We start from the raw sequence: 18,274 nt of genomic DNA, 5'->3' as shown, positions 1-18,274 counted from the left end.
GCTGTGCTGCGCTGTGCTGCGCTGTGCTGCGCTGTGCTGCGCTGTGCTGCGCTGTGCTGCGCTGTGCTGCGCTGTGCTGCGCTGTGCTGTGCCGTGTGGTGGCGGTGTCGTCGTGATGTTTGGTGAGGATTCGTCGTCTCGATGCCAATGTCTTCCGTCTTGGTCCAAGATGTCGTCAACGCATACGCGCTCGCTCTTGTGTCGAGGCTCAAGAGCAACAAGATGCCCAATAGGGGTGGTTTGTGAGTTTCAAAGGGCTGGACTGTGGGCGGGCGCGAGGACGGGGTGTTTTGGAGGTCTCTTCAAGGTGATAGGACATGCCGACTGTACTTTATATAAGAAGCGGCGTCGTCGGTACGAGGTGCGAGGTGGCGCCGACGAAACGGCCGGAACTGGGCCGTTACAAAGCCAAACTGGGACAAGGAAAAAAAAAAGAAAGAAAAAAGAGCAGCTTCAAAGCCCATCCACGCGCCTGCTTGCGTACCCACCTAGTACGGAACCAATGTGTCATGGTCGAAAGGCGTGCAATGCAGAGTCGCACTGCACTGCAACCAAGTACCTTGGTTGTACCTGGTGCTGGGCCCCGTGTCCCACTGATGGCTGGTTCTGGCGAGACTGGCCCTGGCGACTGGATATTTAATTTTTGATTTTTGTTTTGTGACTTGATTTTTTTTCGGACTTTTTTTGTTTTTCCCTGAAACTTTCTGCTCCGTACAAAATACATGCCAGGTTCGTCCGTCTTGGCTGGAGACGACGTGGCTTGCTGTTGCCCGCGCACCGGAACTCTGCACTCTCTCCCTTCCCAGTGCCAGGCTGCAATGGGCCGGCGCAGCCCCACCGGGTGGATGTGCTGCCCACCAGGCGCCGCAAGCCGCATATACCAGTGGGTGTACGGAGTACGGAGTACAGGGAGCAGTCTGATCCGTCTTCAGCGGCCCTCCCTGGCTCTAATGCATGGACCACAGTGGGTTGTGTGATGCCCCTTGACATTGGATCCCTATAAAAGTGTAAAAGAACGGGCGCCATGTTTACTCAAGTCAATACATGCTCGAATACGTACTCAAGTAGGTACCTGCTCAAGTACCTACCTAGTAACCACGTACCCAAGTACCTAGCTCGGTGCATGCCTGGCTCTGGGCAGAAGGTTCGATGCAATGACTCGGCTCTGCCTGCCTGCACGTCTGGAGCCTTGTGCAGGCAAACCGGAATCCAGTCTATTCGGGTAGTAGGGCGTGTCGCTATTTGGCGACCCTGAGAGAAAGATTTTTTTTGATTATAATAATCATGATATGCACACACGCACCCACGCACAGGTGCTCAGCCTTGCAGGGTGGTATTTCCGCCTTTCTTTTCTTATGCCCTCCATGATAGGTCTTTTGACTTTGGAGTCGTCGTGCCATGGAGCCCATGCACGGACATAACATGCCAGACTTGAATAGTTATATAGTGTTATGTTTGCGGTTCCATGCTGCATGTGGTGGTCTCCAATGGCAGGCGTGCTGTGTCTGATCCACATGCCCGCAAGGGGCCCCCCGTGGCGCTGGGACTTGGACGGAAAAAGCAGCAGCAGCAGGACCACCATCACCAAACACCAACCAACCAGCTGACTCGGACAGTCTCCAACGCCATAACATGGCCACAGCACGTCGTCAGTCGCCAGCGACCACTCCTCGCCAAGAATTGCGCCATGCGAGCAAAAGCAATACTTCAAGGGTACCTGCCTTGCGTGCATCGGCACCTCGCAGCCATTGCCTCTCTCCCAGTTTTCAAACGTGGCTGATTATGACTCCCACGTTTTCACCACCAAGGCCGAAGGGCGTACTTCGCCTTGCGTGACCCATCACCGAGTACAAATCGTGATCGAGGGGCGGCCCATTCACGACGTGGACGTGACATTAGGCGGGCCGGGGGGCATCCTCAGAGCATCAGATCCAGAATGACTGACCTCCGGATTGCAGGCGTTGTGCCAGGAGCCCGTTTTGCTTTTGCACAATGTCGATGATGTGAATGTGTGGAATCTCGTCGAATCCAAAAAAAAAATCTACGGCGCACAGCTGCTTTGGTTTTTAGATGGCGCCCATGTCGGACAGCCAATAGCATCACATCAGGTGACATGGGACCTGAGACCTGGGACCTGGGACCTGGGACCTGGGACGCATCCAGCCAGCCAGCCAGCCAATTCCGGATCCACTTTTTGCCTCGCTTCCCAAACCCAACATGCCAACAATACAGATTCACCACTGCACCACATGTCAAGCTTGCAAATCCATTCATTTCATCTACAGCACCGCACAGACAGAGTCTGGTTCCTGGGCGACACTCGACCTGTCTTACCCGTCGACAAGTGGAGTGGCCAACGTTGCCGATTCCTCGTGGCCAAGAAAGTACGCACCCGCTTCCCCTCTCCCCTCCCTGAATTTTCAACCCACCAGCCCACCAGTTCTATTTCTATCAACTACAGCACACCGGACAAGTCATAAAGTGCTCTGGATGTCATGATCTCACGGCACAATACATAGTCCTTGAATTGATCGCATCGGAAGCCAAATCCGGCGTTTCTTGGGCAAGAAACCGGTCTTGCAGCTTGCTCTGCAGCAGAATCACAGCATGGTTGTCCCAAAACTCAATGATTCGCCAGCCAGCCAGCGGCACAGCCTTGTGTCGCATCCAAGAGTCCATGGCAACGACACAGAGCAACCTTGTCCACCTTTTGTTCCATGATTCATACCTAGGTATGTGCAAAGGGCGGTACACATCCTGGTATATCGTTGCTTTGTTTCATTTACAAGCTGCTCTCATGTCGCCATCCACTTCCAAAAAAAAGGCCTTTTCAAAAAAGCTTAATCCTTCATCTGCAAGTCACCTGACGTTTTCTCCTGTAGCACGCCATTGAACGCCCGATATAGCAGCAAATGGGCTTCATGGTCGAGCTCCGTGATCAGGCTGAGCCTCTTCCCGCTCGCCTCATTTCACGGTTCCCTCCCCGACCACGAGGCGCCGTCCACAGCAATACGTCACGACTCGTGATAGTGTTAAGAACTACTGTATTCACGTATACATTGACAATGGCGTTGAGGTTTTGCGTTATCGGCTCCATCATCGGACCCATTGGTTGTGATGGGCGGACTCGTTCCCCGCGTTTAGGCCATATTTTGGCCGTGCCACGCTTCTTGTTGCAATATACGGCCTGGCCCGTGGGAATCGGCGACCGCCGGGTCGGGTCATGATTTTGTTCTTCACAAGTCAAGTCCTGCATGTTGGCAAGCAGTCACTGCTTGCTCCTGCTGGCAGCGAGGGCGCTTGCGGACAGAAAACTGGACAGCTGGCATTACCACATCTCACGTGTTATTCACCAGGCGCACGACGCCGGGGAACGTGGTCCCATGACCACCGGGCTGCAGCAGCCAGGCTCACTCTCGCCTCGGAATGAGCCGAGCCAAAGGCGGCTTACAATAGCGCCCACGCACTCTGTACACACATATAAGTACTACATACGGAGTACATGCATGCAAAGCGCGCCCTGTCATGTCGGTGGGCGCGGAAAAGAGCTGTCGGGAAAGTTCCAACATGCCACGCGCGGAAATAAAATGTGACAAGGGGGCTCGGAAACCACCCACCCATCCACGTCCGCCAACCAACACTAGGAACCTGCAGTTCCTTCCCTCGGCTGTTGTTAATTTACTGACTACCCAAGTACCTACCTGACACCACGGTCCTTGCGCTCCTCGGCGAGCCCGCCGGTGGGTACCACCTGCCTACCTACCGTCGTATTCTGGTGTCAAACTTCGCGGTTTCGGCTTTGGCTTCTGGCCCCTGGCGACATGCGCGTATGTAACGGAGTACGTACGTACATACACGCAAGTTTAAAGTTGCACGGCAGAAAGGGACGAGTTGGGCTTGACCTCTGCTGCTCCCGCCCATGGCGTTCCTCATCCGTCTTCAGCCCCCATCCGCCATCCGCCATCCGCCATCCGCACAGCCGCCTGCCGCCTGCCGCCTGCCGCCCCATTCCCGAAAGCCGAGAATCCACCCAGCAGGCATGGGGCACGGTCCAGAGTAAGCGCAAGCCGGTTGGCTAGTGATGCGTTACGCCGGGGGGTCTGGCCAGGCGATTTTGTTTTTATTTTCCATGCCTACGGAGTACGGGTACTCACTCCTATTCTTTTCAATCCAATTCCATTCGGCCCTGTTCCCAGTTCCCAGTTTGAAGTTGAGCCGACACTGCGCCGGCCTTCGGTGGGGCTGCCTGCCGCGTAGCTTCGGGATTAGAGCATCTATACATGGATGAAGAAAAAATGAAAAGAAATCATTTGAAGCCATCCACTGGGAATGCTTGCTGCCCGCGTCCTCCGTACAGCACGTACATGCGCAGGCAGCCTTCTTGCTTGCCTGCCACACCTCCTCACCACGAGATACTGCAATATGGCGAGAGGGGTCGCTATCCACAGACGTGTCGACGGGCCATTGAATGCATCAAGTCTACTCCGTACGTAGTAATCTGTCGGTGAGGCAGGCAGGGAGGCAGGGAAGAAGGGAGGCAGGGAGGACAGTCCCGCTCCCCTCGGTCTGACGCGCAAAATGGCACTGGTACTGGACGATTCGCAACGGCGGAAGCAAGGGCACGCGAGATTTGTCAAGATTCGAGCTGGGCAGCAAGACGCGCAGCTCGATGGCATGCCCCTCGAGGAAATCTGACGCCTTGTGTCGTCGCCGTCACCACCCCAACTCACGGCGTGATGGCTGACGGGTGTTGAAGGAACTTGCCGTGGCGGCGATGGAGACAGCGGTGAGGATTTTCGTTTCCCCTATCCTTGCTGATTCTTTGATTTTTGGCATGTAGTGTGCAGTTCATGGTGACGTCCGTTCCGTTGCACGGGAGGTTTCCGAAGGAGGATGGACGGCGTTTTGTGTCGGGCTAAACGGGAGTGACGAGGACGACAGATCATACGAGCGTATTTGGTGTTTGGCCACTTGGGATTTGGAATCAAACAGGCAACGGCGGCTTATCCTTAGGCTGCCCGTCGTGTCCATGGTCGACCGCGGCCCTTGTCCATTTCGCAGTGCGGTGGCACATCTACGACAGGGGGGGGGGGACCCGCGTGACTCGAGTTGCTACTATGCAGATGCCGGCGCTATATATGAGACGCGGCAGAGCATCGTGTTTGACAATCAGACAGACTTGAGCGGATTGCACGGCACGCACTTTCATGTATTCCTGGCACTAATAGCAGCATCAATGACGGAGACAGCGCAGCGAGACGGCGAAGCCAACATCGCCGACCTACCGATTTGAAGAAGTCACCATTCGACATGACTGAGGCCAGACGGGTGCCATCAACGAGCCGGGCCATAACTCGCCTCCGTCGTATTCTCGCGCAGGTTTCCCAAGCACTTCGTACTCGGCACTACTTGGTTTGCCGGCATTGCAGTCAGTAAGGTCCATGGGACAAGCACTCATAAACACAAGGCAATCCTGCCCGGCCTGCAAGACGACATAATCCCCCGCCCGGCTCCGGGGTCTCGAATTGACCAACTTTGCTGCCTCTGACGACGACCTTCATAAACAAGTTGAGCGGGTCGGGCATCCATCCGCATTCCAGAAACTCGACCAGCTTGTCAAACGCCGCGTCGTCGCACGCCTTTACGGCCGAGTACAAGTTATTTGCACAACTGTCATGGTCCGGCGACGCGCCGAGCTGGACGTAACGCTCCCTGGAGCAGGCGGCGAACATGACGTCATGCTCACCGGGCGATGTGTCCTCCAGCATTGTGAGCATTGGCCGCCGTCGACCGCGTATGTACCATGGACATGTAGGCGGGAAATTCGCCCTGGGTGGGATGGGGAGAGCCCACGTATCGACGACTTGGCTGCCGCTGGTGTTGATGATTCTGATAGCCTGCCCGGCCTGCAATCGGGCAACGGCGTACGAACGAGCCGCGATGGTCGGCATGGCGTCTGGTCGAGATGCGCAAGGAACGCTGGTATGCTGGATACGGAGACCCTGATTGAAATCGGGAAACGAGGATCACGAAGCTTGCTGAGCGGTTGCCGTGTGACTTCTAAGCCACAGGGCTGATGTTGCAAAGAACCACCGAGTTGAGGGAGACCCGTCGATGCGGCGCCATCCGAAGTTGGCAACCGGCATGGACATGCAGGCACCAAGGTGAGGATAAAGTACCTCACCGACGTTTCATGCGCCAAAATGTGTTTTTTGTTTTGCACCCGTCCAGCCCTGCTTCCAGCTTGATTTTGTTCTTGGAGTAAACTGCCTCGGCATTCTCTGCCGAACAGGCTCCGGAGTCCGGACTCGGGCCGTTTGCGTCGCAGGCTGCTGTCGATATTAGGAGAAGACATTCAAAGTATACTTGATGGCCATGAAGAAGCAGAGAAGCGGATGCAGTGGCGGAGGAAAGCTTGACGCGCACTCGCACGAGACACAGCAGGAGAACGGTGATAGCTGCTTCCCTCTTTCTCTGGGCGTCGCCTTTACATCCATATGTCAGTTTTTCTTCTCCCGGGCTGGCGCACAACCGGCATCAGTCAACCATCTACTTTACTTGGAATTATTATTTCGACACCTATCGATAGAATTACCCCTCATCTACTACCTACTTGGACTGCTTCATGTCAGAGCGGGATGGTCGCGTCGTTTCCGTTCTCGTGACGTGACGGAATGTCCTCGTGAAAGCAAACCTGTCAACCTGGCAACGCTTGGAAGAGAAGAGACGGCCGTGAAAAGCCGTAACGGGCCACTGGTAAGCAGACGCAACAGATCGATTCACTGCGTGGCATCGCGGTTGTCTGACTCTGGCACCTCGACCTTAGACTGGCGTTCTCCCACGATGCCCTCCCTCCTCGACCTCCCGCGGGATGTCCGGGATGATGTCTTGTCATATGCTCTGCGGATGAAGCTAGATCCGCCGGCCTCTCCAGTAGAATTTAGTCAAGCCAGTCGTGAATTCCTGTCAGACATATACCTCGACAATGGATGGAGATGCCGTTTCCGCTTCGAACATCAGGCAAAATTCAGGACGTTTGTCGCCTTGCAGCTTGTCAATTGGCAGCTTTACGACGAGGTCAGGGAGGTTATGCGTCGCCAATTTACACACCCGCCGGACTACGATTTAGACATCATGTATCTGACGGACGGCAGCATGTGGACAACTTGGACCCGACTTCCGTTTGTTGCTCATCATGTGAATACGCTACGCATCACCTTTCGACTATTCAGATGCCCAGGTTGGCTGGGTGCCACCCTCAGGAACAGTCATACTACCCTCTTTGGAGATTTCCAAAACCGTCCGCCTTCCTTTTTGTGTATATTCTATCTGCTGCTCCACACCTTTCTGACAAGGGGACCCTTTCCCGCCTCTTTTCGTCGGTACCACGGGGTACTTTTTCCCGGAATGTTAATTGACAAAATCGTCATCAGTATCAAGCGACCTACCGAGTCTGGTATTTTGCCACTGGAGCATCTGCTCTCTTTGGAGGAATCTCGAATGTTTACACGGTTGAGTACGTATCCTCCGCACGTCTTCTTCGGCCCCAGCGTCCATAGTGGCAACGAAGGCGTAGTTGCCCACACACTGCTTGTCTTGTACATGGTGTTCGGGCTCAGGATACTGACGGGCCTCGATTACCGCTACGAAGAGCTGGGGAGGCCATTCTACGAAAGAGTCGGCGTTTTTGAAATTCGAAGCAGGGGGCGAACATTGAAATATTTCAATCTGGCTGAATTTGCAACTCGGATCGCCACAAGTGAACCGCTGGAGGATTCAGATCTCAGAGACTACGCCAGGTGGGTTGCCAGCACGGCTAACATGCGCCGACAGGTCGGACTGCCTGTTGCTCCTTTGCCCTCGCGCTTGCGTCAGCTTTTGATGGGAGAGAGCGTAAACCCCGACTATTTTTGGCAGGTGTGACGCCGTCATGCAACTATTTCTTGAGGAGCTGCACGTTGCACTGGGTTCAAAATGCTCGGAGCTCTCGGAACACAGCTCTTGCCGACCTGTTGATCGTTTGATTTATGCTTTGGCGCAGGGGGTTGGATCCATTTTTCATTGCATATGGCTGATTGCACATTTCCGCCAGATGTCAAAATCAATATCTCTGGCAGCCTGTCTGTGGGTTCTGTCTTGGTTTGCGTCGATTGATTATTGGCGTGTTTTTCTGGGGGGGTTTTGCTGAGCGATGCTTGGGAATCAAGGAACTTGCAGTTTACTGTGCCATGTTAAGGCAGCGAGCGATGTATACGTATGTAGATGTGTTTTCACAACAAGCGCCTAATGAGAAGATGCGTTTTTCAAAGAGTCGGCAATGGAAGGCCATGCTCCAGTCTCGAATTATGGAAGAATGTCCACGAGCTGCAAGGATATTGCGGTAGACAGCGGGAAGGTTTGTGACGGGTTATATGCACAGCTGCCATGGTTCCTGGACACGGTTCCTGGATGCCTGTCTTGTTGATGCCAAGACTGACGCTCGTCGTGATACAATCCAGCCTTGGCCATCCATGACTCTTGAGTCAGGCCGGGGTATGTGATGCTCTACGCAAACGGCGCGTCTGCGGGCAGGAGGGGCAGCACTCTCGAGGTGTGCCTATGCGTCTGCGAAGAATGCTACTCGGGAGCGGTCACCTTTTTCTGTGAGCTATAAAGGCGGACTTGGCTGTATTTGCTGCCAGGCAAGGGCCTGTGAGGGCCCTTGGATTGTCTGGAGCGGCGTGGGTGTTGCTGGTAACGTCACCACGTCGACGGAGATGGACACGCTCGCCCTTGTGACGCAGCAGGCATGCCGCCTGTCATCGCGTCGACAAAGATGAAAGACAAATGCTCCGCCGCGACAAATACGGGGCAACAATGGCCGGCGGCGAGGAAACAAGACAAAGCACAAGGTTTCGGGTCTATATTGTCTACAATGCTTGGATACAAACACCAGCGACTACGGGTCACAGCACCGGCACCGGCCACGTCGATACTCGGTCCGGATGCCGGGTCGTGGCTCAGGCGCTCGGCCCGCTGCCGTCGAGGAGCGGCCGAGCCTGCCAGCCCATCAGACGGGCCAACTTCTCCCAGCTGTCCCAGGCCCGGTCGGCGTGCTGCCGTATCGTCTCGTCTCCCTCGGCCGCCGTGGTCCTCGAGAACACCTCCAAGCTGAGCCATCCCTCCCAGCCGGCAGCGACGAGGGTCTGTATGACGTCCAGGACGGGCAGATACCCCCTCTCCTCGAACGGGAACAGCCTGGCATTCCGGCTGAGGGCCATGAGGGCCGGCAGGCCGGCCTCGCCGCGCCAGGGGTGCGCACGGGTCAGCGGGCGGTCGGGCAGTTCCGCGTCGGCGACCTGCAGCAGGGGCATCCTGCGCACGGGGACGGCCTCGACCAGCCTCTGCAGGGACGCCTCCAGGTCGGCGGCCGCGTTGGGCGTCTTGCCGCTCGCGTGCTCGGGGTCCATGTAGGTCCGGCCGCAGAGGTTGAACGTGTCGGGGAGGAAGAGCAGGTTGTCGGGCTCGTCGGCGAGCTGGATGGCGTCCCAGGCCTGGTGCCAGTCCCTGACGTGGGCGGCGAAGCAGAGGTTCTCGTAGGCCACGCGGATGCCGTGCGGACGCGCGAGCCGCGCCAGGCCGGCGAGGTCGGCGGCGACGGCGCGGCGACTGCCGGTGTAGTCGTCCGGGCGGACCGTGGGCAGGGCGCTCGGCACGCCGATGATGTCGGTGCCGAGCCGGCGCGCCGTCGCCAGCCACAGCCGGAACTCGTCCAGCCGCCGCGCCCGGAGGCCCGGGTCCGTCAGGCCGTCGAAGTTGCGGAACGGCTGGAGGCATGTGATTTTCAGGCCGAGCCTCGCCGCGAGCTCGGCAATGTCCGCGGCCGCCAGGAGCACGGCGAGGCTGCTCGTTGCGCCGCGCTGCTGCTCTTGCGCCGCCGCGTACGGGCTCGCCTTGTTGCGGAACTGCACCGAGTACTGGAACAGGTCGTCCCAATACATCTCGATGCCGAGGAAGCCCTTGGACGCTGCCACCTTGAGCTTGGTGTCGAGCGCGTGCAGCTTGGCCGAGCCGAGGGACATGGTTGCGATGGACGGGAGGAAGCGTTTCGGCCGCTGCGCTTGGCCCGTCGTGGTGCCGCCGTGTCTGCCGCTCATGTTGGGATGAACTTTTTTTGTTTTTTTTTTCCCCAGGAGCCGTGTGATGTTGCTGCTCTTGGTGGCGGATGGCCGAGGACCTCGCGGTGTCTGGAGTGTTGAACATTTGCATCGAGACGAACGAACGGCTTTGGGCTTTGCCTGGGACCTGGCGAGGCCCCGGTCAGGCAGTCCTGCGCTGCGCCGTCTGGCGAATGGAAACCATGCCGTGTCGTGGGATGGCTTGGAAGGGCGGAATTGCCAGGCGTGTGGCCATCTCGAGCCGCTCCTCTGGGACTCGCTCGCCTTGCTTGCGCGATTCCATCATTATTCCGCCTTGGACGGCACTCGGCAACACAGGAGAGCAGGAGGCGGATGTGGACTAGTTTCACTTGGGAAAGGAGTTGCCGTCTACGTGCTATATGAGCGTGGCTCAGTCGTTGAGCTGGGCATTTTGCCAAGACCCCCCTCGTTGTGGTATTTCAATCATCATCCCAGGCATGTCGCGGACGAAGAAGTCGTCTGGCAGTTGCCCGTGGACTTGCTCAGAGGGGCCTGCTTTTTTTCTTGTTCTCGTTATTAGAAATTTTGCCTTTGATGTTCTGAAGTATCTGGACTTTGCCGAGACACCCGTGATACCATAACATTCCTCGACGAAATGGTATCCGTGTCAACCTTTCATTAGCTCCCAGAGTGAGCAAAGTGCAGCGGCAGGACCGAATACCATTCACAATAGACTCTAAGCTGAGATTCGGGCGGCAATACGTAGTCACACCGTCGGACCCGAGCGTCTGATCAAGGCGATACAGACAAGACTAATGCAGAACATAGCTTGCGATTCTGGCCAATTGTTGCACAAAGCAGTGATCAATATTGTCCTACCAAGTTACCGCGTGACTTGTCAGTCTCGACGCGCAAGTCGTGCGTCTCCATGGCTGGTTTTCTCTTCCAATTCGTCGGACAGGGTCGCATTCTGCTCCGTCTCTCTCGTCGGTCGGGTGGGTTTGTTTGCCAGGACAGCCGGCATTTGCAGGAAAAACAGCCGTGGAAACTGTACGGCGGCGTTGAATGAGACGCCAGGTATAGCGGCCACGGGGCTCAATATCATCACGAGCTCTCGAGTCTCGTCTCCGTCGTAGCGGAGCCTGGCTTGCCGGGTGTCGAGCACCACCTTGTCGCTCGTATGATACGTCACTGTGCGCCGAGAATACAGAGGCCGCTGCGTCTGTTGCCATTCTTCATGCCGTCCTGTTGCGTGCTTATTTACCCGTCCCTTGATGCAGGGTCCAAACTGCCCAGCTCCAGCGTCGTCTGATATACAATGGCCTCAGCCCGGTCCGCCCCCAAAGATGCCCTGCCGTTCCTCTCATCTCTCTTTCCTCAAGCCCGGTCGTTTGCCCCCCTCCTCCAAGTCCTCTTTTGCCGTTCCTGATGATGCCGTCCAACGGGAGCAAGGACGGGCACGCGAGCAAACTCGCAATCGCCCACCACGCTGCCACGACCGACATTGCCCTGGGAGCTGAAAGGGACTTCTCCGCCCACAACTATCAATCCCTTCCCATTGTGTTCTCCCGTGCTCAGGGGGCGTCTGTCTGGGACCCCGAGGGCCGTCATTATCTCGACTTCCACTCGGCCTCTACCGCCCTCAACCATGGCCATTGCCATCCGAAGCTCGTGGCTGCGCTTGTCGACCAGGCCTCGCGGCTGACGCTGACCTCGCGCGCCTTCCACAACGACGTGTACCCCCAGTTTGCCGAGATGGTGACCAAGACGTTTGGCTACGACAGAGTTCTGCCCTCGAGCACCGGCGCCGAGGCGGCCGAGACTGCCATCAAGGTCGCTCGCAAGTGGGCTTACAAGGTGAAGGGCGTTCCCGAGGACGGAGCCATTGTTCTCGGTGCCGCGGGAAACCACCACGGACGGACGGTAAGTAGTCACCCGGCGTGTGACGAGGCGACCTTTGGAGGGTGAGGAGGCGTTGACAGAGGCCGACATCTCTCCCACGCAGCTGGCCACCATTTCTCTCGCCTCGGACGCCCAGTCGCGTGAGAACTACGGCCCGCTAGTCGCCAACATAAGCTGCCATATTCCGGGGACCGCAAAGCCCATCACGTACAACGACAGGGCTGCGCTGCGGGAGGCCTTTGAGAGCGCAGGCTTCAACCTGGCTGCCTTTGTGGTCGAGCCGATCCAGGGCGACGCGGGCGTCATCGTCGCCGACGACGACTACCTCCGCGAGGCGCGGAGGCTCTGCGACGAGCACAACGTCCTGCTGATTTGCGACGAGATCCAGACGGGCATCGCGCGGACCGGAAGGCTGCTCGGCCACTACTGGAGCGGAATCAGGCCCGACCTGGTTCTCCTCGGCAAGACCATGACGGGCGGCATGTATCCCGTCTCGTGTGTCCTGGGCAGCGACCGGGTCATCCTCACGGTCGAGCCCGGCACGCACGGGTCGACCTACGGCGGCAACCCGCTCGGGGCGGCCGTCGCCATGCGCGCGCTCGAGGTCATCGACGAGGAGAACTTGGTCGAGCGGGCCGAGCGCCTGGGAAACGCCCTCCGCGAGAGGTTGAGGTCTCTCCAGGCCCAGAATCCTGTTATCCAAACCGTGCGCGGTAGAGGGCTCCTCAACGCAATCGTCATCGACCAGTCCAAGACCAATGGGCACTCTGGCATAGAGCTGTGCGAGCAGATGCGAAAGAAGGGACTCTTGGTGAGCACTCCCTCGCTTGTTGGTCCGCTTGCTCGACGTGGCCTGTTGGTAATGCTTCCCAGCTCAAATCCAGCCGCTCTGGTGTCATTCGCATAGCACCCCCCCTCGTCGTGACCGAGGAGCAACTTGAGCGAGGACTCGATATCGTGAAGGAGTGCATCGAAGAGCTTCCAAATCTCCCTAGCGCCGTGTAAGAGGCCTAGTTTGTCAGTCACCAAGTACGAGTTCCACGTAGAGGGAGAAGGATTTACCGGCGCGGATTGTTCCGAGGCTGGCTGGCTGGTTTTTGCTCAGATCGAAAATCCAGGGTCATGTCATCATGTAATACGATACATTCTCTGGAGCCGTGCCACGAGAGTAGACATTGGATAGTGCAGACAAATATCGGTCAGGGGTACTGGCTCAGGACACATTTGAATGAGCGTTGATGGAGCATTTTGAAACCCGTCCTTTGGACCGTGACAGATGTCGACTGTATTTAGTTCCCTGATGACGGTTTCATTGGACCACCAATGTACCGCTAGGCTAGATGCCAGCTCGACAGTGCTCCTTCACGCTTGACAAAAGGGCGTAATCTTCATCTTCCTCCTCCCGGGGCGCATCACCGCGTCCGTGTCAAATGGGCTTGACGACTCCTTGCAAGCAGACAGCTACAGTCTACCGCATTCCCGACAGGTCCCAGAGCTTCTCCGTCTCCATCTTCATGAATCCACTGACATCCATGACTTCTGTGGCCTCTCCGCAGAGCCGTTCTTCTGCATCCCGTGGAAAAAACATCTCAACCGCCTGCCTCATTGCAGTCTTGTCTGACCACGTCCGCGGAACCGCTTCGTCTGCTCTCAGAACCCGAAGCACGGTTGGGAGCTGATAGGCAGGCAGATGCCTTGAAAGATGGCCCCTGACAGTACCGAGATCAATCTTGCCATGTCGGCCTCGAGGGCGCACAAGGGCAGCCACGCGCGTGTCGCACTGCGGATCTGCAACTGGCATGATATAGCCCTCGGCGACGTAGGGAAGCGCGAGGAGGCGGGACTCGACTTCCATCCGAGGGACCTTGTAGGTGTAGAACTTGAACACTGCGTCAAAGGGCAAAGGTTAGGCTCGCGTGCTGGTCAGAAACGAGTGTGTGGAGGAGGGCCCAAGTGCTGACAGTCCATGTTTGCCCTTCCCTTGAAGATGTAACGGCCGTTCTGGCGGATGGCAAGGTCACCAGTCTTGAAGAAGCCGTCCGAGTCTAGAGAACTTGCCGTCGAGCCCGGGGAATTCAAATATCTGAAATCACCAGTCATTCCTCAGCTTGTGCCGATCATTCAAGGGCAGCGGAGCGGGGGCATGAATACCCAAGAAACAAGGATGGAGATTTCACAAGCACCTCTCCCTCTTCGCCCTGCGACAGCTTCATGGTGACGTTTGGAAAAGGCGTTCCCAGGTCGCCCTGGCTCGCACCTGCGTCAGCAAAGCAAAGCACAGCACAGCACACACACAGCCTGCGGCATGCCTCACCTCTACACTGCCCGAGTCTTCGTGGCAAAGAGAAATCTCCTGCGTCTCGGTAGACCCGTATTGCACCTTGAGCGGCCGTCCACCACGCAAGTCCTTCCAAAACTGCTTGACATGGCTCGAAGGCATGGCTCCCGTGGCGCTGGCATCGCGGAGGTACCGAGCCCCCTCGACGTACTGGTTGACGACGGACTCTGGCAGTTTCGAAATATGTTTCTGGAAGAACTGCATCATGCCGTACCAAAACGTCGGCGACAGGACAATTCCAGTGCCGGTTCGCTCGCGGAGCTTCTCCCATATCAGGTCGTAGTTTCGGCCGAAGTTGTGAATCTCGACGCGGACCCCCGTGAGAAGCATCTGAAACAGTTTCGTAAAGTAGACGGACCAGAACGCCCCCCGCGGTATGATGCAGATGTCGTCATTGGGCCCCATCTCTTCCAGCCGGGCGTACTTGTTGACTGTCCGACGGGCGTGCAGGACGCCCTTTGGAGGACCGCTCGTCCCCGAGGTGTAGAACAATATGCTGGGGCAGTCCTCGGGGACGGCGAGTCCCGGGTCCAGAGTGTAGGACCTGACCGGCAGCAGCTTGTTGACGTCGTTGACCTGACCGCTGATGATGAGCGAAGCAATTTCCACCTCGTTTTGGATCTGTGTAAGAAGGTCCACGTGCTCGGGGCCAACAAGGACGCAGCATGCACCGCATTGCCTCAGGAGATGTGCTGCCTCGGCTGGAAGCGCGCCTGTTGCTGTTGTTTCTGTATAAGCAACGGAGTTGCCGGGCACGCATCTCGCGAAGGATTCGGGGATCGGACTTACGCATTGGCACGGCTACGCCGCCGAGGGCCAGAGCAGCAAGAACTGCAACGATGAACTCATAGCCGTTTGGAGCCAAGACGGCGATGTAGAACCCGCCCCGATTGTCCAAGGTGGACCTGTTGAGCAGTCTTTGAAGCTTTTGTATGAGACTTAGCGTGCCGTGGAGAATGTGGCCGTAGCCAAACTGCGTGCCTCGGCTGCAGTCGTTGACAATGACTTGACCATCTCGACGAGTGGCTAGTTGGAGGAGTCTGGAGAAGATGGGGTCGTCGGGAAGAGCAGTGTGTGGAATCATCATGTTTCCATCGGCTATTTGGTCAGCATCTGGGTGCGAGAGCTCAGAGGGACCAGGGCCCGGGGGGGTTTTCCTGGGCTTGGGCTTGGGGAAGTTTCTGATATAATATCTGGCCGCCCAGACACGTGGGGGGGCTGGACAGAGTCTTATTCTCGGCCGTCAGTCTGCCGTAACTCCTGGCGCACGTGGATCACCGGGGAAGCCGATCCTTGCGGTCTTTTTTCATTCATCAGAGCGGCTTTTCGGCCGAGACTCCCCTTCCAAGCTGGTCTCGCCACTGCATGCCCCTATCACGTTCAACTCGAGTGCTTGTTGGATGCGCGAATATGCAGCAATTACTGTTACAAGGTCGGCCATATACATGCGTTGTCGCACTCTACTGCTGCGCGATTGTCCTGTCTCTCGAGCTACATTGTTATATCGTGAAATTATATCACTTGAGAGATACTGTCCCTAATCAGCGGAGAAACCTTCACTCCAATGCTCGCCTCCCCAACCTTGTCCCACTTTCCGTGACTGTCGAGACATTGAAACGGCTTTTCAAGGAAATTGCGTAAGGGACATACGACTCGGGCTAAAAATACCGAAGCAAATTAGGACGAGGGTTCGGTCCGCGGCATGAGGGCCATTCAGATTAGCAACAGAGGGTCTGAGAAGATCTCGACAACTTTACCACGAGATGAAGACCTAGGGAACACAAGAGCGGGACAAAGGACGAATTCGACGGCTGTATTAAGACGTATGGTACAAGGGTCATCAACAAACACGGCTACCCGTCCTGTTGACGAGCGCACCCCGCTGAATCGGCCGGAAAACTGGCTTCCTCCTCCTTTCTCGTTCTCTTTTCTACTTCCCGAGGTAAGCCATTTGTAGCGCCGTTGCCCTTATCCCTTCTTCCGGCGGATAGGTAGCGGTCGGCGGCACTGCTGTAAGAGTCCAGGGATTGAATGGCCGAGGTGCAAATGGCATCAATGTCACCGTGTACGATGAAAGCATTCCAGCCCATCTCGATCCTGCGCTCAAGAGTAGAAGGCGAGATGCCGAACCCCATGATCGGGAGGTTGTTGGCCTTTGCAGCGTCCCGGATCTTCCTGAGGGCAGAGACAAACACAGGCTCATCGCCATCGAGGCTTCCCACAGCCAATCCCATACACATGCGCAAATCGCCCGTCCCGATGAAGAGACCGTCGACTGTGGACGAAAACGGTCAGCTTGAGTGCAACACAGTAATACAGTCGTCGTTTTGTTTTGCCGCCTTTCAGTACTGGGCGCGAGGAGAGGGCGGCCGGCAAGAACGCACCTCCTGGGACTCTGCAAATCTCTTCAATGTTCTCCAAGCCTTGCAGGTCTTCGATTTGGCAAAGTAAAGCCGTGTGGCTGTTCCAGACATCGTACACGCTCTGGGACCCGGGCGTTCGACTTTGCTTCTCGTTGATCAGGGCCGCCGGGGGGAAGCTCCGGTCTCCCATGGGCGGAAATCGAGCCAGACGGACCAACTCCTCTGCTTGCTTGGCATTTTGTATGTGAGGCATCATGACGCCCCCTGCGCCAGCGTTCAGGGCGTAATTTATCAGTTCGGGTGAGCAGCCTGGGATCCGGACAAATGGCACCATGGAGCCATTGGAGTGGTATTGGATCGTTCGAATGAGGTTGACAAGAAGCGTTGCGTTTATGGGGGTGTGCTCCTACATGTTCCCGCTCGTTAGGTCCTTATTCCCCCTTGCTCACGATACACGTCGTTGCAGGCAGTGTCAACTTACCGCGTCTATGAAACAAAAGTGATACGGAGTCGAAGCTACGATTCGCGCCGCCTCTTCGTGAGGGATTCGGCATCCCGTGCCCCAGAGGAGCTTGCCCGACTGTAACATGGATTTGAAATTCGTGGGCTGAGCCAAGCTCAAGGCGTTGTAGTGATTTGTGTCGAGCATTTCCACTTTCTCGTGCATCGCGGGTTTCATCGGGTACTATAGCCGCTGGTGAAAAGGGTCTCGATCGAGCTCTGGACTGTGGTTGCAACGGGCATATTCTGTCTTTTATCTGGTCACCGGGACGCCTAGGATGTATAGCGACTATGCTGCCCCGATGACGCTCGTCTTGCCGAGGGTTTGCAGAGAAACAAGGCCAAGCTCGGAACTGAATTGCCTTTAATTGGTATCGTCGATCCTTGGTGCTGTATCATGCGTCCATTGGCGAGTCTTCTCGCTGTACTGGGCATGAAACCTGTATGGGTGAGACGGCTTTTCTTTCCTCGCTTTTTCGCACGCCCGGTTTGTTCACAGAAGCGGCATCGCGGGCTTCAACATGGTATTTGCCAAGCCGAGTAGTTGACTCGCAGCTCATCCTGCCTCAACGGGCGATCCCGTATGCGAGTTGTGAATATATATATATATATATATACATATATATATATATATAGCCATTCAAGGGTCTCTTTAGCCGTGCTGTGCCTTGCAACCTTCCAGCTTACTTGCAGCCATTGTTACGACTCAGGTGGCTCGTGTGCTCGTTTCATAATCCGTCATCAACAACTAGGTAGCCCAGCTTGACAAGTAGGATCTTGGATGACGCAAACCCAGAACTTCGTCCAATACCAAACCTCCGACTACATCTTTCCGAGAGAGGAGTGGCGGTGACAGTGAAAGCATCCCCTGAAAACGACAGATTGATTACATCCGCAGCCCATGCAATTTTGAACCCCTTCCGGTTGTACGAGCATCATATAGCCACTTCTCTTTCAGGTCCAAAAGGACATGATGTAGGAAAAAAGAAAATATTGAGGCGAGCAGGTCAAATTGAAACAGGGGCAAGGGAGAACTTTTGCATCTTCCTTCC

The 18,274-nt window shown here is 56.4% G+C and overlaps 6 protein-coding genes across 6 annotated transcripts; 2 read left to right on the top strand and 4 right to left on the bottom strand.

Moving 5' to 3' along the window:
- Window positions 1-5,429: 5,429 nt before the first annotated feature.
- Window positions 5,430-5,951, bottom strand: MAM_04597 (uncharacterized protein; the record flags this gene model as incomplete). Its single annotated transcript, XM_040823395.1, has 1 exon — window positions 5,430-5,951. One exon carries the CDS (start codon window positions 5,949-5,951, stop codon window positions 5,430-5,432), a length of 522 nt encoding a protein of 173 aa, XP_040678648.1.
- Window positions 5,952-6,843: 892 nt separating this feature from the next.
- Window positions 6,844-7,923, top strand: MAM_04596 (uncharacterized protein; the record flags this gene model as incomplete). The annotated part of the gene is made up of 1 exon (XM_040823394.1): window positions 6,844-7,923. One exon carries the CDS (start codon window positions 6,844-6,846, stop codon window positions 7,921-7,923), a length of 1,080 nt encoding a protein of 359 aa, XP_040678647.1.
- A 1,076-nt stretch (window positions 7,924-8,999) lies between these two features.
- Window positions 9,000-10,136, bottom strand: MAM_04595 (4-hydroxyphenylpyruvate dioxygenase; the record flags this gene model as incomplete). The annotated part of the gene is made up of 1 exon (XM_040823393.1): window positions 9,000-10,136. The coding sequence occupies one exon, from the start codon at window positions 10,134-10,136 to the stop codon at window positions 9,000-9,002; it is 1,137 nt and encodes a 378-aa protein (XP_040678646.1).
- A 1,410-nt stretch (window positions 10,137-11,546) lies between these two features.
- MAM_04594 (Ornithine aminotransferase) lies at window positions 11,547-13,025 on the top strand (the record flags this gene model as incomplete). The annotated part of the gene is made up of 3 exons (XM_040823392.1): window positions 11,547-12,041; window positions 12,124-12,831; window positions 12,894-13,025. 3 exons carry the CDS (start codon window positions 11,547-11,549, stop codon window positions 13,023-13,025), a joined length of 1,335 nt encoding a protein of 444 aa, XP_040678645.1.
- A 463-nt stretch (window positions 13,026-13,488) lies between these two features.
- On the bottom strand, window positions 13,489-15,445 carry MAM_04593 (AMP-dependent synthetase/ligase; the record flags this gene model as incomplete). Its single annotated transcript, XM_040823391.1, has 5 exons — window positions 13,489-13,907; window positions 13,982-14,103; window positions 14,172-14,277; window positions 14,316-15,077; window positions 15,148-15,445. 5 exons carry the CDS (start codon window positions 15,443-15,445, stop codon window positions 13,489-13,491), a joined length of 1,707 nt encoding a protein of 568 aa, XP_040678644.1.
- Window positions 15,446-16,211: 766 nt separating this feature from the next.
- On the bottom strand, window positions 16,212-17,370 carry MAM_04592 (HpcH/HpaI aldolase/citrate lyase family protein; the record flags this gene model as incomplete). Its single annotated transcript, XM_040823390.1, has 3 exons — window positions 16,212-16,633; window positions 16,743-17,127; window positions 17,203-17,370. 3 exons carry the CDS (start codon window positions 17,368-17,370, stop codon window positions 16,212-16,214), a joined length of 975 nt encoding a protein of 324 aa, XP_040678643.1.
- Window positions 17,371-18,274: the final 904 nt, after the last annotated feature.

Source organism: Metarhizium album, assembly GCF_000804445.1.
Source record: "Metarhizium album ARSEF 1941 chromosome Unknown scaffold_10, whole genome shotgun sequence".
Lineage (NCBI taxonomy): Eukaryota > Fungi > Ascomycota > Sordariomycetes > Hypocreales > Clavicipitaceae > Metarhizium > Metarhizium album.
The sequence above is the reverse complement of the archived record's forward strand: the minus strand, read 5'-3'. Positions and strand labels throughout refer to the sequence as shown.